General features: G+C 39.2%; 1 protein-coding gene across 2 annotated transcripts in view; it reads left to right on the top strand.

The window, feature by feature from the left end:
- The window catches only part of gtf3c3 (general transcription factor IIIC, polypeptide 3), a 24,053-nt gene extending 3,101 nt beyond the window's left edge, over positions 1-20,952 (top strand). The window contains exons 3-19 of one of the 2 annotated variants that reach the window (XM_007542017.2): positions 1,102-1,412; positions 1,481-1,604; positions 1,680-1,871; positions 3,421-3,586; positions 3,660-3,807; positions 3,884-4,028; positions 9,759-9,859; positions 9,941-10,112; positions 13,185-13,387; positions 14,258-14,359; positions 17,176-17,308; positions 17,427-17,652; positions 17,732-17,786; positions 17,875-18,010; positions 19,814-19,938; positions 20,033-20,185; positions 20,670-20,952. In XM_007542017.2, coding sequence (XP_007542079.1) covers positions 1,102-1,412; positions 1,481-1,604; positions 1,680-1,871; positions 3,421-3,586; positions 3,660-3,807; positions 3,884-4,028; positions 9,759-9,859; positions 9,941-10,112; positions 13,185-13,387; positions 14,258-14,359; positions 17,176-17,308; positions 17,427-17,652; positions 17,732-17,786; positions 17,875-18,010; positions 19,814-19,938; positions 20,033-20,185; positions 20,670-20,792 — 2,615 coding nt within the window. In that variant the 3' untranslated portion in view covers positions 20,793-20,952. Of the gene's footprint in view, positions 1-1,101; positions 1,413-1,480; positions 1,605-1,679; positions 1,872-3,420; positions 3,587-3,659; positions 3,808-3,883; positions 4,029-9,758; positions 9,860-9,940; positions 10,113-13,184; positions 13,388-14,257; positions 14,360-17,175; positions 17,309-17,426; positions 17,653-17,731; positions 17,787-17,874; positions 18,011-19,813; positions 19,939-20,010; positions 20,186-20,669 lie in introns of both variants that reach the window. The other variant, XM_007542018.2, reaches the window with a different exon arrangement.
- Positions 20,953-22,142: the final 1,190 nt, after the last annotated feature.

Genomic DNA, 22,142 nt, shown 5'->3' with positions numbered 1-22,142 from the left:
CTAACAGTATTTTAAAGTCTATTCTCTGAGCTACAGGGAGCCAGTGTAGGGACTTTAAAACTGTAGGGACTTTATGTGCTCTATCTGGTGTTATGCACAATCGTAGGGGAAAAGAAAGCACAACCTTGTCGAGTTCTGATGTTTTATGTAGCTGATTTAATAGAATTATTCAATTATTTGCCTCTAATGTTAAGAGTACAAAGACAATGGGCAGACAATTAAAACCCAACATTTTGTGTCTTAAATTGGAATTTCATGGAAAATGAATCAAAAAAGGTTTTTAGTAGAAATTTGTGGGCATACTAAAAGGTAAAACCTTTCCCTCAGTACCTAGTCTGGGCTGCTTTTGCATGAATTACTGCATCAGTGAAGGGTGGTATGGAGGCGATCAGCTTGTGGTTCAGAATGTGACCTTCAGGTCATCTGCATTGTTAGGTCTGTGTCTCTCATTTTCCTTTTGACAATATTCCATAGATTCTGCTTTGCTTGACTCTGAAGAGTGTAGTTATCCCAGTTGCATGTGCATGTTTTACAACCACTCTTTTTCCTTCCACTTAATTTTCTATGAACATAATTGCATTAGTGTACTGTATACATCCAGCTGTTTTCGTGGCTTACCTTCCTTGTGGGGGGTGTCGGTTTCTCTGCTGGACAACTGGAAAGTCAAAAGTCTTTAGATGATGTAGGTCATAACATTTTGGATGCTTTTTCTTTAAAATACCCCGTAACCCACTCTGTATGTCATAAAGCTATATAGTAAATAATACTTATTGAAATGAATTCCTGAACTAAATGACTGAAACAAAATCCACAAATGGAGTCATCTTACTAAAAAGGCCCTTGTACATTGAAGCCGTTAGCAGTTTTTATTTTTTCATTTGAAGCATGAACAATGAAAAACCAAAAAAAATATTAGGTTTTTTGTGTTTCACTTATTACATCAACATAAAAACTTGGATAACAAACCGGTCTGTGGGTTCTTTTGGTTTAATAAACAAAAAAATAAAGTCTGTTTTTTGTGTTTTCATTTTTTGTTTCAAACCAAAAAAACTGAACTGCCTAAATGTACACAGACCTAAACATTTTCTTCTTTCCTTTTAGAGGATGGAGTCAGCCCAGGAGTACAGCAAGCCTTCGCTTCCATTCTGGGGGAAACGGCAGCAGCGGCATCTTCAGAAGAGGAGGACAGCTTGAGCTATGTTGATGACAAAGATGATAGGGATTTCAATGTGGAGGAAGAAGAGGAGGCAAAGGGAGTGTCCAAAGAGAGGAAGAGGAGGCTGAGGCAAGGAGGCAAAAGAGGCCTGAAGAGCAAGTTGGAGGAGGAGGAGGAGGAGGAGGAGGACATGACGGTGGGAGACGTGTTCAAGCTGGAGATGGAGCTGAACCGAGAAAACAGAAGGTTGATGAAGGTAAGACGGAGAACAAAGATCACCTTGCCTCCTTTTTTAACCTGTGTTTACTCACTATGTCTGTCCAGGGGCGTCGTCATGGCAGCAAGCTGCCTCAGGCTCTCAGAGGGCTGATGGGAGAGGCCAACATCCGTTATGCTCGGGGGGAGAAAGAGGACGCCATCTTGATGTGCATGGAGATCATAAGACAATGTCAGCAGCTGTTCATCTAACTCCCTTCATACAAGTAGATGATCTGACTCCTCACTTGTGTCTTATGTCCTTCAGCTCCTCTGGCATATGAGCCATTCTCCACTCTGGCCATGATCTACGAGGACAATGGAGATGTGGACAAGGCGCTGCAGTTCGGGCTCATTGCTGCCCACCTCAACCCTTCAGACTGTGAGGAGTGGATCCGATTGGCCGACATGTCTCTCGAGCAGGACAACGTCCGGCAGGCCATCATCTGCTACACCAAAGGTGAGCCACCTCTGTCACTTCCTGTCCCTCACCTTTACCACCATCTGATTCTCCCTCACATTTGATGTTCCATTTAGGGTTTTTTTCCACTTTTTTCTAAACTTTCCTCTTTTCTACAAAAAAGAGGAAGATCTGTTGCAGCTTCTGCGATAGTTGTAATAGTTTTGAATTGAGATTACACTACATATTTACACCTAGCCTTTTTTCTTCCTGCCTGACATAAAATCAGTATAAACTTTTCTCGTTTTAGGTTGGTAATCATTATAATTACTTTCATTGGTTAGACTAAAATTCATAATGTGTGTAATGGATGAGAACTGCCTGATTTGGGTCAAATAGTAAAGTATGTAAGTAAATGTTTATTTATAAATCTCTTTTCACAGACATGAAATCACAAAGCACTGTACTCTAAAAATCGATGTTAAATAATACAAAGAATAAAAGAAGCATAAGAAGCACAATAAAACTGACAGAAAAGTCTTTTTGATGTGTAATTGGGTCAGGTTATCTCAGACATATTTTCAGCTCTGCCCACTTATTTTCAACACCATCTGTTTTATGAAGTGCACCAGTCCCTCCCACAGCACAACACCCCAAAAACATGACACTCCCAATCTCCGTACTTCACAGTTAGGATGATGTCAGACTTCCAAGAGTCCCTCTTTTTTCTATTAATGGTCATTATAGTCAAACACATGGATTTTAGTTTCATCAGACCACAGGATGTGCCTGAAGTCTGACAAGGAAGTGGTGTGTTTGGAGGCATACTTGTAGATGTGTGTAAGGTTTCTATGAAACTTGCTGCACGTATAGACAGAAACTGGTGGGAGATCTTTGTTTTGATGTATTTATAGAACCTCACTGCAAAAACAACATTTTACCAGGTAGTTTTGGTCTAATTTCTAGTGAAAATCTTAGTACATGTGAAATAGGACTAAACTAACTTACAAGTAACTTCAGCAATAAATCAGACCTTGCTTTAAGTCAATAACTTCATCAACAGGCAGTATTATATATTTTCTAGGCACGTAGTACAATTTTATAGCACAATAAAGTTTTTTGTAGCATACAGTTGTTATAAAAATGCTGGTTATATGAAATATGACCTAAAAGAAATTTCACATTGTAGTTTAAAACCTTGAAATTACTCTATTTAAAAAATCCTTGTCTTTCTGAAAGTCCATCTTCAGGTAGTCATCACAACATTGCACCTCTGTTAACCCTTTAGAGGTCTACACAAGCACTTAAAACAAGGACATATATCTTACTGAAAAGTTACTTATGAGTTAGTTTTGCCTTATCTCAAGAGTACTAAGATATTTGCATAAAAACTAGACTAAAAATACTTGGTGACATTTTGTGTTTTTGCAATGCTGCTCATCACTTATCAGAGGTAAGTAGGCCAGTTCTAATTGGTAACATGAATAATATCTAAACATCAGTGAAGTCTGTCTGAAGCCTAATCACATTCTGGTCTAAGCCATGCTACGTAGGAGACAGGCAATGTGTTTAAAGTCATAGTGACGCCTGATTGACCTCTTTCCTGCAGCCATCAAGTATGATCCCACCAATGTCCGCTACCTGTGGGAACGCTCCAGCCTCCAGATGCGCTTGGGGGAGCACAAGCAGTGCATGGATGGCTACCGCAAGATCCTGTCTCTGCTGCCGCAGGAGGATGGGGAGCACTTCATGCAGTTATCCAAAGACATGGCTAAGTAATGGATTTTTTAATACTGATTACACATGCATCCAACCAGGTAGGCAGCATTTCATCTGTTTGTATTGCAGGAGTTACTATGAGAGCAATGACCTGCCCTCAGCACTGAGTGTGATAGAGGAAGGTCTGGCCCGACACCCTGGCTTGGTCAGCGATGACTTCCTCAACATGGCAGCTGAGCTCTACATTTGCAACCGCCAGTACAAGAAGACCCTGCAGGTTCAGATATATGTCTATGCAATGGAGTGTCAGAGTAAGGTGTGTTCTATCTCTAAGGTGTGTGTATCTCCTCTAGGTTCTGGTCAAATTTGCAGACATTGTGTTGATTCGAGAAGAGTCCCCATCAGAAAGTTCTGCTCTGTCTATGAAGGACCTGGGGACAGAGGAGCAGCAGAAGGAAGGAGAAGAAGGCACAAAGTCAAACACTGCAGAGGACAATGGTGAGTTCATTACCCAACCTCTTTGTTTGTGTTCAGTAAGTATGCATCTTTGTGGAAACAAAAATCTCATTGGCTCCTTCTTGGAAGTCTTCTTGCAGACTTTTGCTGTTAATTAAGCCTTCTTAATTAACAGTAAAATTAAGAAACCAAAATTAAGAAACTTTGCTCCTGCAACTTTATAATTCTGCAATGTCCAAAGACAACAACTTAGACAATATTGTCATCGGTATTTTAATAGATTTTGTACATATTAGGGATGAAAGAAGTAATCGGATTAATTAATCGTGATGAAATGATTATTGAAATAATCTAATTTACTAATCAACTAATTGTTAACTGGAGTATACAAACTCTTTATGTAATATTGCTCTTAGACAGGATCCTTCTCTCTGACATCACTGTCAGACAGTCCAGCTCCCCTCCGATGTTGCTGGCCTTCCGGATCAGAATGTTACGTCTACAAGGATCGTTTGGGGGGTAAAATTAAAGGAGACCACACAAGGATTTTCTGACTTCAAGAAAAACTAATTTATTAGATTATACTAAAAAATAAAACTTGAAAAGGAATACCTGAAATGATAAACCAAATTAATTAATCTAAAACCCATAAATAACCCAGAATAAACAAATGCAAAACAAACCTAACAAAACCCAACCATAAGATACAAACCAAGCCAAATGGGCTTCTGAGGAAGGAGAGGGAAAAGCCTCCATCTATGCTGCATGTATGACAGCTTTAAAGCAGCAGAGCTGCAATCAGGGCAAAACACACCTGCAGAAGGCCTGTCTCCAGAACAGGTGGGAAGCTATCAATGGATTGGACTTTAGCCCGTACTGTCTACACTTGTCCTTGCCCAACAAGTTTTCCCAAATAAGTCACTGTAGCTCTTGCAAACTCAGATTTTGCTAAGTTTACAGTTAGATGAGCATCCTGAAGACGCCGAAGCAGTTGGCGGATGCGTAGCATGTGTTCAGTCCATGTGTCACTGAAGACCACTACATCATCCAAGTAGACAACACAACCTTCCAGCCGGGCAATCACTTGGTTCGTCAACTGCTGAAGTGGCAGGTGCATTCCGAAGACCAAAACTCATTACAGTTTAAGAGTATAATCAGGACGGTGTGATAAAGGAAGACACCTCTTGGGCTCGAGCAGACAAAGGTACTTGATAGTAACCTTTGAGCAAATTGAATTTACTCACATACTTAGCAGTTCCAACACGATCAACACAGTCTTCCATCTGAGGAAGTGGATAGGAGTCCAGTTTTCTAATGCTGTTGAGTTTCCTGCAATCAGTACAGAATCTATAAATACCATCAGGTTTTTTAACCAACAAACATGGCAAGACCCAAATGGAGCAAGATGGTTTAGCCAGGCTGTTCTCCAGCAAATACTGAACTTCTGACTCCAAAAACATACTTTTTTTCTGGAGGAACATGTTAGAAATGCTGATAGATGGGCTGTGCAACTTCCATATTAATGTCATGCTCATTTAAGCTAGTACGTGTTGGGAAATCAGTGAACAACTCACAAAAATCTAAAATGGACTGCTGCAACTGCTCACTTCTTTCTGCAGACAAATGACTCAATAGTAGTTGCAAATTAGATAACATCTCATAGTTCTTAAGTCTCGGCTGGAACACAGCATCATCTGGAGTCTGCACATCCTCATCTAATCTTGCTGTGAAACTCAAGTCCACCTTTACTGTAGAGGCAGCTGCGTTCATGTCTTTTTCTTCGAGTTCGACTTCAACTTCAGTAAGTTTCAATGGCAAAGCTGAGTTGGTCATTTACAGTCTGGGATAAACACAATGTAATCTTGTGCTGACACCTGTCTCAACAGAATATGGACCATAAAACTTTGCCTGAATATACAACCTTGAATAGGAAGTAAGGCAAGCAAATTATCTTGAAACAGTCCTGAGTGAAACACTCTACTTTCAGCCTTCTGGTTAAACCATTGTTTCACACACATAATGAAGACCACACGCATAATGTCCAAACACTAGTTCATTCAGACTGAACACTGTGCTCTCTTGTACAACTTCACGAGCTGCCAGTGTAAAAGCCCTGAAGAAGGGGAGAATTTTAATAAAAGAGCCGGACACAGTGCTTCTGCTCCAGCGATTATTATTATCTCGTTGACTTACAAACATACACAATGATATCAACGTTGACACAGCAGTATGTTAGCAGCGGTGCTAACAGTGGAGCTAACAACGAAATTTAACATTCAGAGCGTCCACAAAAGACCCACAATCTTTCTGAAAGTTAAGAAACAAATGTACAATCTACCTGAAGAAGGAGAGAATTTTAATAAAAGAGCCGGACACGGTGCTTCTGCTCCAGCGATTATTATTTTCTAAGGAGGAAGTTCCGGTGCTCTTCACTATGGCTAGCGCAAACGCTAGACTCTCCCTGCTGGTTGAATCTGACCACTGCTTCAGCCAAATCAAACTAGTCAGCCTCTGAAATAACCAAATTTCAATCCATCACACCAGAAGACGTCAAGGCAGACCTTCTTCCCTCTCTCTACTCAACTCTGTGCAGTACGCTCACAATCCCTTCAGGGTTTGGTGAAAAAGCTCCAGCGCCCCCTGGGTTTGAGCATGACAAGTACTGATTTTGTCAATGGACTACACCAAGTTGTTAAAAAATCTCAGCAAACATGCGTGAAGTGAAATTGATACCTTGCCTATCTGAATTAACTTTGGAATCCCAAACACTGAAATGAAACTAGACAAAGCTTTGATCTCCGACTTTGTTGTAATGGTTTTCAGAGCATATGCTGCATGATACCGAGTGCTTTTACACATAACTGTCAAGTAGATACACAGATTCTGACTTTGAAGGACTCAGTGGGCCAACACAGTCTATGATCAAGTGTTCAAAAGGTTTCCCAGCTGCAAGTATGGGGATAAAGGGGAGCTGGTTTCAAGTTTTGATTAGGTTTTCCAGTTAACTCTTAAATGTGACGGATTTTCACAAAATAAGCAACATTTTATTTCAGACGCGGCCAATAAAAATGATGTAAAAATCGATTATAAGTTTTATTGACACCAAGATGGCCGGATAATACTCCATGAGCAGTTTTTAAGACAAGGTTTCTGAACTTAACTGGAACTACAACTTGATAAACTGGACCAACAACATCCCCATCACCATAAGACAACCATTTATGTACCAATAGGTTGTCTTGTAGAAAATACCCACATGAGACTTTTGTATCCTTTTCAGCTGAAGGTACTTGGTCAAACAGAGCAGCTAAGTTTGTGTTTTCCTGCTAGACAGAAATCATCTCACTGAGTGATAAAGGAACAGGAAGAGTTGGCAAACAGGCAGTTTTCTTAAGAATAGAACCAGGCTTACCAGACTCAACCTCATCAGCCAAAGAACTGGTAATGGCACGAGTTACTGCACAAGAAGGAAATGCCTCAGGAAAGTCTCGAGCACATACGTCTGACACAGAAATGGATGGAAAAGCTTGGACCACTGAAGGAGTTGCAACATCTCACCACACTCATCCACCTGCCAGATTGTTTCCTAGAATAAGAGGAACACCTTCTACAGGAAAAGAAGGATGAACAGCTATAGTTACTTCTCCTTGTACTGTTTCTGATTGCAAGTAGATCTTCTGCAGAGGCACAGAGAATGTTTCCAACCCAATACCTCTAATTAAGACACTATGACCAGTATCAGAAAATGGAGAAAATGGCAAAACAGATTCCAATATGAAAGACTCGGATGCTCCGGTGTCGCATAGAATCTTCACAGCCACTTTATTTGAACTGCCACTCAAAGAAACAAACCCATATGCGATGACAGGAGAATAGTCTTGTCCGACATCCTTCTCAAAAATCTGAGGATCTGTGGCATTCAATTCTGAAAGACTTAAAGTCCGCTCAAACAGTTGCTCTTACACTCTAAACTTTAGCTGGAGGTGTAGACTCCACTGAATGCAACTGTGAAACACTGGCTAAAGCTACAGGTTTTTGACAATCCTGTTTACCTCTACCTGATTTAGTTTTGGTATTCAGAGGACTCATTTTTTCGGTGTCCCTTCTGGCGACAGTAATTACAAGGAAAAATTGTCACCAAGTCCACTTTAGATTTCAAAGTAGGATCCTATCTAGTTTTACTAGGAAACCATTCCTGGTGGGAATCTTTAAAGCTACGGCCACCTTTCAAATTATAATCCGTCACAGTTTTATGGGTTGGAACATACTCTTCTGCTAAGACAGCAGCTTTAGCAGCAGATTTTGCTTTTTGTTCTTTAACATATGTGGCAACTCAATCTGGAATAATGTTCTTGAACTGTTCCAACATCATTTTGAGTCACAAAGGGACCCAAAATTATCCACTTCTGCTGATAACCAGCAATAAAACTGTGTTTTGTTCTCTGACCAGATGAAAAAACCAGATCTTTTCAGCCTTCCTGCAGTTCCTAAATTGTTGTCCATAATGTTCAGGAACCAGTTCATAAGCCTTCAAAACAGCTTCTTTAACAGATTTGTACACCTTTCTTTCAGCTGAAGTTAATGAAACTTAGGCTTCTTGGGCCTTACCCACCAGCACACTTTGCAACTGGATGGAGCAATCTAGATTACGCCAGTCATTGGCCTCTGCCAAATTCTCAAAGAGAAAAACACATCAGGATCTCTTTCATTAAACTTAAGTAACGGCTTCAACATGTTAACCAAGTTATGTCCAGAAAACCCACCACCACCTTTGGCACCTTTGGACAGATTATAAGGTCCACCACTTAACCTGCCCTCAGACCTCAACTTCAGACGCTCAGCTTCTAGAGATAATTTCTGTACCTCCTACTCATGTGCTGTCCTCTTTTCCTCTTGCTCACATGCCAGGCATTTTTTCCTGTAAAGCTAGTTTTGTCTCTCTTCAAACTCATGTTCTAGCCGCAATTTTTCCAACTCAAACTGCATTTTAAACTCTGTTCTCTCAAACTGAAATTCTAATTGACAGGCTTGAGAAACTGTTGGACACGACAATTCGTCCTCCAACCTTGAGGCAGTAGTTAAAGAATCTGAACCAAGGGAAGTTGCGTCTGTCACATCAGCATCTGAAAGAGAAGCAGTAAAGACATTCGGTTTTAAAAGTTTGTTCTTAAAGAAGCTCATTAGCTGAGGTAACTTTAGTCCTTTTGCAGCTTCAAAAATCAATTTTAAAATGTTCAGCTACTTGAGAAATCTGCTTCTTTTTTAAGCTTTTCCAGCAGCTCTAAAGTTGGGGAAACCAAACAAAAAATGGCAAATCTCAATTTTCCAACAGCCAACTGTCCAGAACCCTGCAAGAAGAAAGGGCAGAGACCTACTGCAGCTGTAACTAAATATATGTATATAAATTAGCTATTTTTAATCATACCTAATGAAGTGAGTTGATGTAAATCAACATGCTGGTGATACCCCATATGCTACTTAAGGTAACCTTAGCATTTGGACTAATGCATACTGAATGCATTTAGTCCTTGTTAAGCAGCGCAACAGTGATGCAGATCAGATCAGAGTGCTGGGTTCCAACCCAGCATACTTTGGCATGCCCCTTTTAAATTTCTTCAGAAACTTTCTGGTTTAACTTTTTTCTCCCCTCTTCTATGTTCACTATCAAGTGCTTTAGCTATGAAACAAAATGAAAGAAAAATAAACTTTCACAGGTAAGAGGATTGGGAAGTATAAGTAGTATTTGTAATTATGTGTCTGATGTTCCTGCAGATGAAATTCTGGATCTTCATGTTCCGGACAGTGTCCCAGTTGATCTCAGGGCCAAGCTCATTGTCTGCCTCATACAGCTAAATGTTTTCACACCGTCTGAGGTAAAGACAAGTCATCACTTTGTATCAGTCACAGCTTAGAAACCATGAGCCCACTTTAGTGCAGGTTGTTTGTTTCTGCAGGGCTTAGTGTCGACTTTGATGGAGCAGAGTCCAGAGGAGATCGGAGACCTGTACCTAGATGTGGCTGAAGCTTACTTGGAGCAGGGGCGCTACACGTCTGCTCTGCCTTTGCTATCGGCCCTCGTCGTCTCTGAGAAGTATGACCTAGCTGTGGTCTGGCTGCGGCACGCAGGTGGGAGCTGAGTCACTGACAGACATTTTAAGTCTTTCCATCAGAAGGACTTAAAATGTCCTTCTGACATAGACATAGACATAGGGTATACATTTTTTTCATAATCCATATCTGTGTAGGTGAGGGCCAAGGTAATAAGAGTATAGTTAAAAATCGTGGGAGGTCTCTTTCCTGTTTCGGTGTCTAAATGTTCTGTTTCTCTTTTTTTTTTTTTTTTTTTTTTTTTATAGACCGGTCACAATAACAAATTTTGCTGGACGATAAATTGTCTGATAAGTTATTGCAATAAACGATCATGTTGTTATTTTAAGACTCTTTTTGAATTATAGAGTAATTACATAGCAATGCAGTTACAGCCTCTTGAAGACCAATAAACTTTCTAACAAGTATTTCACATCTGAACTGGAAAAGATTTTGAATGCCTGAAAAAAATCAACTGAATACCCAAAACAACAAATTAAATTAGACTTTTTTCATCCAGCCTTTGGTAGAAAGAGCGATACAAAAAAAAACATACAAGGTAAGGTAATTTTCGTTATATGGCACATTTTCAGCAACAAGGTAATTCAAAGTGCTTTACATGAATTAAAAGGAAATACAAACAAAATAACAAGCCATAGGAAAGAGCACAAAAAGAGGAATGGAGACATTAGGGCAAATTGCAACATTCAGACAAAACAAAGGGGCAAAACAAAGACATGAGTGAAGGTGGTGACGTCACAGGGCCATGAAACGAGGTGGCTGAGTCTCCTGGCATAGTCTGATAGAGGTGTTGTTTATTGAGGAATGATGTCCTTGGGAGCGATCAGCTTCACAGCTCTATGGATACAGGAGGGGGTGAGGTGGGAAGGAGCGTTGTGTTTACATATCTTCAAGGAGATTGGAAATGTGCAGCCCTTCCGAGGCCACATGGGGAAAGCCAATTCAGAAGCAGAATGTCATAGGTCGGGAAGATTATAAATTTCAATCTTCCCTAAAATCTCTCCGATATATCTCAGTTCCCAATCATCCAAAGTAGATTGGTCGTTCCACTGAGCCAAAACTAGCAACTTCTCCAAGATCAATTCCAACTCGTTAGTGAGTTTTAGAGTCCTCGTCTCTGTCCACACCAACAGTCTTGAGTGTTTGCTAGTTTGGCCAAGTCCGTCACAAATTTGTTGATAATCCAGGAATCCACAAGCTCCAAACAGCAGAAATCCTGTTATCATGAAGAAATCCAGGGTGAATCCTGCCAGGTGTGTCCCCGAAGGACAAGAAGGTTCTCCTGTGCCCAGACTTCTCGTCAAAAATTTGATCAATTGCATTGAGAGACCGGTTGACCAGATCCATAATTTGTAGATTTGGATGATGTGCGAAGAAAGTCTCTAAGAATATAGAAAAAGACGGGACAAAAACAAAGCAAGCAGGGCAGACTAGGGCAGGGAGGGAGCAGAGGAAAAAAGCGTCCGCCTTCATCGAGAGAGCAGAGGAAAGTCAAAGTATTTCAAGTAAGGGGCTATTTATCAGAAGACCTAACGATAATACTCAGGGAGGATGAGGGTTGTATTTATCACACCAGAGACAGAAAAAAATAGTGCAAAAGGTGATTTATATTATACTTGAAAAAATTATTTACAATATATACAGGATAAACTTTCATCAAATGAAGGGTTCAATTTTCCATCAACCACAAACCTTTCCAAATCAATTGATGATCAATTCCTTCAAAAATGTCCATACGCTGGTAAAAATCCTGCACAAGTAATAATAGTCCAGTTCGGTTTATCCGATCACCAGTCAAGGAATCAAAAGACTGAATCAGTCTTTAGCAGGTCCAACAGGTACTGTAGCCTGTCCCCACAGGCTACAGTACCTTCTACCACATAGATGGAAATCCAGCAGTTGAACTTCCAGGTTCCTTGGGCCAAAAGGCTAGTAGTAGCTCACCATCAAATGGGGACCTGGCCATTATAAACAGGACAAACATTCAGTCCATTTCCTCTTAATATTAGTCAATATCAAGTCATTATTAATACCATAATCACTTCCTTCTTATAAGTAAATGGAATTAACATAAATATGCATGTACATGATTCACTTAACTGGTTATCTTAACCCAATACAATGACAATAATTCAAATAAAGTACTCCTTATTTTCAGTATTATCTGAACCAAATGTTAAATATTTCACCACTGGAGAATATATAGCTCTCTTTCATCAAAAAATATTGAACAAATTAACTAAATGGTTATCAACAGAAACATAATATAGCCTTAATATACCATGCTAATGTTAGCATTAGCATGCTCCAAACAATGAGACAAACACTCACCAGTTAACTTATTCCAATTTTTAAACCCAAGTAAATCCATTCTTTTGAAGATTTGAGGCATCTAGATACTGCAAGGTGCATCATTAGGAACATAATAATCAAAAATGAAAAGCAAATTATTTCAAGCCCACCTGCAGCGTCCCACCCTAAACTTCCTTATCCACCATATGCTCTTGGAGACCAAACAATTGGCCCCACCCTACTTTTAAAAACTCAAATCCCTCAATATCTTGCAGGATTTCATATTTAGTCCTGGAATGGTGGGCAGGATTAAAAAAAAGTACAAAGGGAGACTTAACCTCAATTATTAAAAAATATCTGGGTTTCCCCCAAATAACCTTACTTTCTTCTTTCCTTCTTTGTCATTCCTTCTTTTCATTTTTCCTACTTTCTATTTTTGTCTCCTTTCTTCTTTCCCTGCATCCTACCCCCATTCTTTCATTGTTATCTTCCTTCTTGCAAGTACGGAAAAGTCTGAAATTTTTCTATAAAAATGAGTTGGAAGCCTGTTTGGATGTAATGTATTTGTTCATTGTTGTCTTTGCAGGAGGAGATTTGCAGGATTTCTACTGACCATATAATTGTGCAGTTTGACATTGCACTAAAAAACCAAATCATATCTTATTCACGTGTGATTTTATTTGCTTTTCTTAATTACAAAATTTTTTTTTTTTTCTGACATTGCTGGAATATTGAGCGCATTTGTAATGGAAGCGCAGCTCGTCTGTTTTCAAATGATGTCCCCTGCTTGTGTCACAGAGTGTCTTAAGGCTCTGGGCCACATGAAGGAGGCAGCAGAGAGCTACACCAAGGTGGTGGAGATGGCCCCGCTGCACCTAGAGGCCCGGCTGTCTCTCGCCACGGTGCAGCAGCAACTGGGGAGGATGGACTGTGCTCTGAAAGCGTTGGAGTCCATGTACGATAGCGACACGCTGGCCCAGGATTCGTCTGCTGCACAAAAGGTCAGGCTGTGTTCTTTGTATGTCTTTTTTATGTCTGCTGAATTAGGGAAGTTTTTGTTGGGGGACCATCTAAGATAGCCTTTCTGTCAAACTGTGGTCCCTGGACCACTGGTGCTCCACTGATGCCCCCTAGTGGTCTGTAAGATACTGCATGTAAAGATCTGTTTATTTGCCGTGATGTGAACTAAAAGTGCGACGCATACAGTTAGCTTACCAAAGGGTTTTGATTAAAAATAACAATGACTAATAACTGGCTTAAAACCAGATTACTCAAAAGAAAAACTTAAGATGCTGGTGGAAAGAAAACACCATGACTGCTACATATGTGATCAGAGGAAGCCAAGTCATACCTGCTGAGAGGATTGATTAATTCATGTTATTCATGAGCGATGAGGTTTTTTTGAAAGGCTCGATGCTGTCAACGGTAGGACTCCAGTATCAGTTAGTGACAACTGTTCTTTGTTTTTTATAACTTTGCTTGCGTATAATGTTGTGCTTGCACATCTACAGCTATTGTTGTTTTTATTTCAATAAAAATTATTAAATTAACTTAATTAAATGCAATGGTGCAGAAGAGGAAATACAAACAAAATAACAAACCAATGTTATTTTGTTATCTTGTTTGTATTTCCTTTTAACTCATGTAAAGCACTTTGAATTGCCTTGTTGCTGAAAATGTGCTATATAAATAAAATGACCTTACCCTTTACCTAAAGAGCAAAAGAAGAAAAAGAATCTAATAATTTTGATCCAAAGTGTATAAACTAGATACTGTATATCAGCTCAGGTATTTTTTTATTTCCTATGAAGTTCTAGAAATGGAAAATATTTAATTGCCATCCAGGCCAATTGTGTGTGTTGTAATGGTAGGAATTGAAGCTGCTGCTGCATCGCTCCACACTGCTAAAGACGCAGGGTAAAATGGAGGATTATCTGGACGCTATGATCACCATGATCTCTATGCTTCTCAAGGTAACTCTTGTCTAAGCCTGTCGCAATAAGCAAATAATCTATTAATCGCATGATAAATTATAAGGAGCTTGATCTTTTCCATTCTGATATTTTTTTGAAGGGCACTTTTGTTTGCAGAGACATTACCTATTTTATTGATTGTTTCAGTTGTGTGGTGTGCTAGACTTTTTTTGTTCATCAGTTTGACTGACACAAGGTGAAACATACAGTGCCTTGCAAAAGTATTTGGCCTCCTTGAACTTTTCAACCTTTTGCTGCTTTTCAGGCTTCAAACATAAAGATCTAAAATTTTTATTATTTTGTGAAGACTCAACAAGTGAGACAGTTGTGAGATGGAATTAAAATTATTGGATATTTTAAACTTTTTTTAACAAATAAAAAAGTGGGGCATGCAATATTATTCGGCCCTCTTGCGTTAATACTTTGTAGCGCCACCTTTTCCTGCAATTACAGCTGCAAGTCACTTGGTTTTGTCTCTATCAGTTTTGCACATCGAGAGACTGATTTTCTTGACCATTCTTCCTTTCAAAGCAGCTCGAGCTCAGTGAGGTTGGATGGAGAGCGCTTGTGAACAGCAGTTTTCAGCTCTTTCCACAGATTCTCCATTGGATTCAGGTCTGGACTTTGACTTGGCCATTCTAATACCTGGATACGTTTATTTGTGAACCATTCCGTTGTAGATTTAGCTTTATGTTTGGGATCTTTGTCTTATTGGAAGATAAATCTCCGTCCCAGTCTCAGGTCTTTAAAGACTCCAACAGGTTTTCTTCCAGAATGGTTCTGTATTTGGCTCCATCCATCTTCCCATCAATTTTAACCATCTTCCTTGTCCCTGCTGAAGAAAGGCAGGCCCAAGCCATGATGCTGCCACCACCATGTTTGGGGATGGTGTGTTACAGGGTGATGAGCTGTGTTGCTTCTATGCCAAACATATCGTTTTGCATCGTGGCCAAAAAGTTGGATTTTGGTTTAATCTGACCAGAACACCTTCTTCCATGTTTGCTGTGTCTCCCAGGTGTCTTGTGGCAAACTTTAAACCAGACTTTTTATGGATATCTTTGAGAAATGGCTTTCTTCTTGCCACTCTTCCATACAGGCCAGATTTGTGCTGATTGTTGTCTTATGGACAGACTCTCCCACCTCAGCTGTACATCTCTGCAGTTCATCCAGAGTGATCATGGGGCTCTTGGCTGCATCTCTGATCAGTCTTCTCCTTGTTCGAGGTGAAAGTTTAGAGGGACGGCCGGGTCTTGGTAGATCTGGTCTGATACTCCTTCCATTTCAATATGATCGCTTGCTCAGTGCTCCTTGAGATGTTTAAAGCTTGGGAAATCTTTTTGTATCCAAATTTCTCCACAACAGTATCTGGGACCTGCCTGCTGTGTTCCTTGGTCTTCACAACCCTGAGACCATCATGGAGCAGGTGCATTTATACAGGGAGTTGATTACACACAGGTGGATTCTACTTATCATCATTTAGGACAAAACTGGATCATTCAGAGATCCAAACTGAACTTCTGGAGTGAGTTTGCTTCACTGAAAGTAAAGGGGCAAAATAATATTGCACGCCCCACTTTGCAGTTGTTTTTTTTTTGTTTTGTTTTGTTTTGTTTAAAATATCCAATAAATTTAGTTCCACCTCACGATTGTGTCCCACTTGTTGATTCTTCACAAAATAATAAAAATTTTAGATCTTTATGTTTGAAGTCTGAAAAACGGCAAAAGGTTGACCTAACCCAACCAGACTGATTAATTTTTATTAGAGGCTTGAACCTGAAGTAAACCTGTCATATTATTTTAATTAAGATTTTACTGCTTCACTTTTAAACCACCATTTGAATAAGCAGTGTAACTTCTCCCAGCTTTTGTTTAACATCTTCAGCTGCATTTTGTCTTTTGTAAGTCAAGTGCAAATCTGATTGATTGAAAGGATTACATTTTTGCAGCTCGAGCAGTGCAAGGTGGAGCCATGTGCACATTTACTTGTTCAGCACACTGCGCTTGTTACAGTCTAATTAACTCATTACATTTCTTTAACAACATTAACTGTCTACTCCACAATTTAAACAATAAACAGATTAACACACCATAGCTTTCTTTTAGATTTCTCTGTTCTGGATGTACTGTAGGCTTGTTAAATGCACCACTTCAGCCAAAGTTTGGAATGTGCTTTTTAACCATTCACGCTCCAAAGCATCTTGCCAATCAGCGGGATGTCGGCTCCCGTCAGCAAGATGCATTTACTTCAGTGTCCATATCAGAGATGATATTCAGAAGAGATGTTTTTTATTGATTGATTTATTTACCTCCGCAATGTGCAAAGAATTGAAAGTGTCCCACGTCTCCACCAATAGTCAAGGGTGTGAATTGTAACTTGTCAAAATGAAGGACGAGCTTCAGTTTTTTCCGTCAATTTAAGAAAAATACCGATCAAATATGGAAAATATTTACTGTATTTGACCATATTTACCATATTTACCCTGCAAGCCCTCGTGTTGCATTTATTTCCATTTTTATTTACTGATTTTGGTTCTTTTATTTTGAATATTTAAAATGACTTCCAGTTCCAGTGATGTGTTCTTTACAAACACTTTATTAGTCTTTGAGAGGGCAAACTTGTTTTTTTGTGCCATTATTAATATATTACCTAAAAATGGTCTCAAAACATCGTAGGTTACTGTAATAATTACTGGGATCATTTATTGTCCAGTAAAATTCACTGGCCAACTCCTGTTCTGATCTCATCTTCGAAGGAGAAATCCTGTCACTCCCTGCATTTGCAGAATGTCAAATAACATGTGATGGTGTGTTTCCAGGTTGCTATGCAACGGGCCAAGGTGTGTGTTCGTTCTGTAACTCTAGCAGGACAGAACCACCTGAGACTTGTGAAGATCGAAGACATGCTGCCAGAAATTGCCGACCATGAAAGTGCCTATCTGGACAACATGTGTATGTAGCGTATCAAACATAGACAGATAAACTGGAATCATTTGAATCTTCCACATTTTTTCCCAGATCCTTAGGCAGGTTGTTCTAAAATACTATCTTATCTAATCTTTGTGCTCAGGTAAAACCAACGTTTTATCCAAAGAGGACTGGTGGCAGCTGTTGCTGAGCTGCCTGCTGGGGCTGTGTGACCTGCAGCGTTTCGAGGAGGTGGATCTCCTCGTGGAGTCGGCCATGGAGTTCTACTCCTTCTATGACAACAAGCCCAGGAGGAAGGAACTGGAGTTCTTTGGCCTCTCTGCCACCATCCTAAACCAAAACTACTATAAGGCATACAACTACATCAGGTGCAGATGGAGAAATAAAAGCAGAGTATTTTATACTCTGGCATAAAGGGCTTATTGATTTTTGTTTTTTCTTCATCAGATTAATGCTTATAGAAAACGTAGATCTACCTCAGTTTTGGAACATTTTTCATCAGGTATCTTTTCTTATCTCTGTTTTCACATATTAGATAACATGCCAGGTACATGTTGCAGTGTATTACCTGATTGTTTCTTTCTCATTAGCTGACAATATCGTCCCAACACCAGCGCCACCACCGCTTCTGTCTACGGCTGCTGTTAAAGCATCCTGACAACCATGCACTGTGTGTTCTCTGCGGACACAACGCCATGGTGTCTGGAAGCTTCAAGCATGCTCTAGGTACACCAGGCTAGAATACATTAGCATTATTTAGGAGTTGGTAGATTTGCAAATGGTGCTACCTTATTTCATGAATAACTACGTCTTGAGGTGGAAATGGGAGTAAATAAGAGGTCCCTGTATGTTGTTCCCTCCTAAAAATGTATTTGAGAAAGAATATTAACACTTTGCAGCATGACGTCATGTCCACAAGTTCCTGCCTCGTCCAATCTCCGTACTGGAAGGCAAAAAAGTTGTCACCGATGATTACTACCATTGGCTTTAGCTGTTGACTTGTCAACATAACATACTAAATCTTAAATGCACTGATGTATAAAAGAAAAAGGGACACAGTGCTTTGCTGCTGAGTTATTCTTCCGTGTTTTTTTTTCTGCATTATTTTCCTTTTGCTGTGGGGCTCTGCACTAAATTAATAATACATAAATCTTCAGGTTTCATTTTGTTAATGGAATTGTTCTACCACGGTAGAGTGGTTATGGATGGCAAGCAAAAGGCTTTTTTTCCTGCAGCATTGTGCACATGTGCAACATTTCCAGATGTAAATAACGTGCAACTTGTCTATAACATGTATTAGCCGGGTTAGTAAGAATGAACTGGTATCTGAAACATCAGACTCATTAATCCTGCTAGGATATTGATGCACTTATCAATAAATGTGATACTGTAATTATTGCATTTTAAGCTACATGGCCTTCCTCAGACTGGAACAGTGCATAACATCATGTTGAGCATCTACAAGTTCTACTTGGACGAAACTTACATTTTGTCCCAGCCGATTTCTAGTCTGAGTTCCTGTAAGGACTTGTGGAAAGGTGAATCCATCTCTGTGATGGATTCACAGATATTTTCTTAACCTGGATATAATTAAAAGTTGTAAGCATCAATCAGTTTTGACCGAAAACATTCCTCTACTAGAAAGCTTAACATAAAGAGTGCCTTTATTTTTCGACACCAAAGTGAGTCTGAGCATCCGTCAAAATGTAACAAAAGAAATGCTTCCCCAGAAGAACAGTCAAGTTATGTACTGGCCCAGCCAAGGTTCAGAACTAAATCTGATGAAAAATCTTTGTCACTTGAAGACTGTGGACAACTTATGTCCACACAGTCTGAGAGATTTGCAGAACTTTGACGTTCTTGTTTACTCTCTACGCTGCACCTCACTCATACACTGAGTGAGAAGAAAAGTGGACAATATGAACAGAAATTAACTTCCTTAGTACAAATACAAAAAACCTCTTTCCTATGTTACAAAATTCAACATTTTACAAGTTTTAATCTTTTAGTTGTTTTTATTATTATAAATACCTATCTATATTTGTAACTGGGTAAACATATATTTGATCAATTTTCACTATAAAATGAAGCAGCTTGTACCATGTTGAATTAAATGTGAAAAAGATACTTTTTTTTTCTAAAAATTTCAAGATTAACATTTTAATTAGCTCTTGTAATAAACAGAATTCCTAAACTACAGCAAATGCAGAATACAGACAGGCTCAGTGGGAAAATATTTAGATTTTTATAAGTGTAGGTTTGACTTTGACTTGGACCAAAAGACTTGTCAAAAATTTTCTATAGACATCTCTGGCTCCTGTTTTTTTTTTTTTTTTTTATTTCTCTAATGGATTTGTTATTTAAGCATAATGCATATCTTGTTGAATTTGGAACATGCTTTTAAATTATTTGTTGTCTCATTCTTGACATTTTAACAGGCGCATGTAGACGGTATATTTAGGTCAAAATGCAAATGAAGTTCCTCCTTTGTAATATGCTGAAAGTGTTTCATATGTTTGTGTTTTTCAGGTCAGTACGTTCAGGCTTTAAAGACCCACCCAGAAAACCCACTGCACAGCCTTTATGTGGGTCTCACTTTTTTCCACATGGCATCCCAGAAGTATGTAGCCAAACGTCATGCTTTAGTACTGCAGGTACATGTTGTTCCATTTCATCTTGCTCTGGTTGTTTCCCTTACTTTTCCTGCAGCTGATTGTGGTTTTTAGAATTTTGTCTTGGTGTTTTTAGGGATTTTCCTTCTTGTGGCGATACGTGGAGCTGCGTGGAGAGTGTCAGGAGAGCATGTACAATCTGGGCCGAGCACTGCACCAGATGGGCCTTACACATTTGGCCATTCATTATTACCAAAAGGCGTTGTCCCTACCTGCATGGAACCTGGATGTAGGTGAACTACACAGCTGGCCATTTTGAATGAAGTCGTATTACGACAATAAAGTCAAAATAATATGAGAAAGTCACAGTATTACGAGAATAGCCATAAAATTATAACCATATTCTGGTAATAATACAACTTTATTCTTTTAATATTATGACTTTATTCTCGTAATAATAAAGTCATTATAAAACACAGATAAGGTCATAATATTGCGAGAAAAAGTCAAATGAGAATAAGATTATGAGATCTTATTCTGGTAATATTAAAACTTTATTTTCAAAATATTGACTTTATCCTCAATATTACAACTTTATTCTTTCATTGTTGCAAGCTTATTCTCTTTAGTTTATTCCTGTAATTTTATGACGTTCTTGTAATTAAAATTTTTTATTACATTTTTTTCTTAGAATGGCTCTACTCTATCATATAATTGAAAGTTAATGATGATGGTCTGATTGTTTCCATGTAAACGTCTCTTTCCTCTCGTAGGGAATTTCAGAAGATCAGGTTGATTTGAGGAGAGAGATTGCTTTTAACTTATCACTCATCTATCAGGCCAGTGGGAACACGGAGATGGCGCGGCAGCTCATCAGAACTCATTGCACTCTGTGATGAGGTGCTATATCCATAAAGCACTTTCAAATGTGGGGATTTCTGATTTTATCTGTAGTGAAAATGTTAAGACAACTTAGTCAGTTTTTTTTTTTATTGTAAAACAACAGTACAAAGTTCCAATATTGTAAATAAAATAAATGTAATTTGTACTTTGTCATACCCATGGCTACTTTTGAATTTTCTCTTGTCATTGATTGTGACCTGCGGAACGATTTTGTGCAGCCCTTGATCATTGTTTTAGGAATGGTCAAAATTTGGTTTGTCGTCTCTGATGTTGATGCAGATAACATGTAAAAGAAAATTTTACCATGCAGTTTTCACAAATGTTGGGCCTTTATGCAACACAATTTCTGCATTTAGTACACTAGTTCAATACAATTTCTTTTTTAAATGTTTTATTGGTTCTAGTGGCCTTTACTTAATAGTGAATCGACAGGAAAGTGAGTAATGAGAGATGGGGAAGACATGGGGCCAGGGGCGCAACTACATATTATTCAGGTGGATGCGAAAAGATAAATCCCCCCCTCCCCCCCAAGGAAGGTACATAGAAAACATACGGTCGCCCTATCCATATGTTTACCCCTCCCCCTCCCGAGACGAAGACATGTGAAAGGTAAAACTTGCTACATTTACATTTACGCGAAATGAAGGAGCGTAAGGGCGCGGTCAAGTGTATGCAAAGGCATATCGGGGCGCCACCCCCTCCAGACGGGCTTTTGACGCCCCCTCTGGTGCAGCGCCCCTATGTGTTGCATGTGCTGCATACCCACTTTTTGGGCCACTGCATGGGGCAAAGGTCATCAGGCGGGGAATCGAGCCTGCAACAGCCGTGTCGAGGACTAAGGTGTCCTTACGTGGGTTGTCTTTAACCCCTGCACCACCACAGCACCCCACACAATTTTTTTAATGTATTTTCCATATTGTCACATTACAGACACAAACTTCAGTGCATTTTGTTGAGTGAAAGACCAACACAAATTAGCATACAGTTATGACGTTTATTTTGCTGTAGCACCTCAAAAAGGTGACCTGATACTATTTGAAGTCATCCAGGAAATCGTCACAGGTAGACTTTTGCAGTTTTCAAAATACTGATAAAGGCATTCATGGCAGGCTTCTAGATAAAACCAGATGCTAGTAATGTGAATCTTTCAGTGTGTAGCGATTCAGGCTTTAGAGTCATGATTCGATTCAGAATAAATTTTTGATTCGGAATGTATTTTTAATTCAGAAAGCAATGTTTCTATTAAACCTTCTAGAGATTGTTTAAATTTTGTGACTGGTGAGATGAAAAAGTGTAAAAGTATAGAACATTTATTTTAAAACAATTTTATTAGGTTTCATACT

This window comes from Poecilia formosa, unplaced genomic scaffold (assembly GCF_000485575.1).
Source record: "Poecilia formosa unplaced genomic scaffold, Poecilia_formosa-5.1.2 Scaffold650, whole genome shotgun sequence".
In the NCBI taxonomy this organism is placed as follows: Eukaryota; Metazoa; Chordata; class Actinopteri; order Cyprinodontiformes; family Poeciliidae; genus Poecilia; species Poecilia formosa.
The sequence above is the reverse complement of the archived record's forward strand: the minus strand, read 5'-3'. Positions and strand labels throughout refer to the sequence as shown.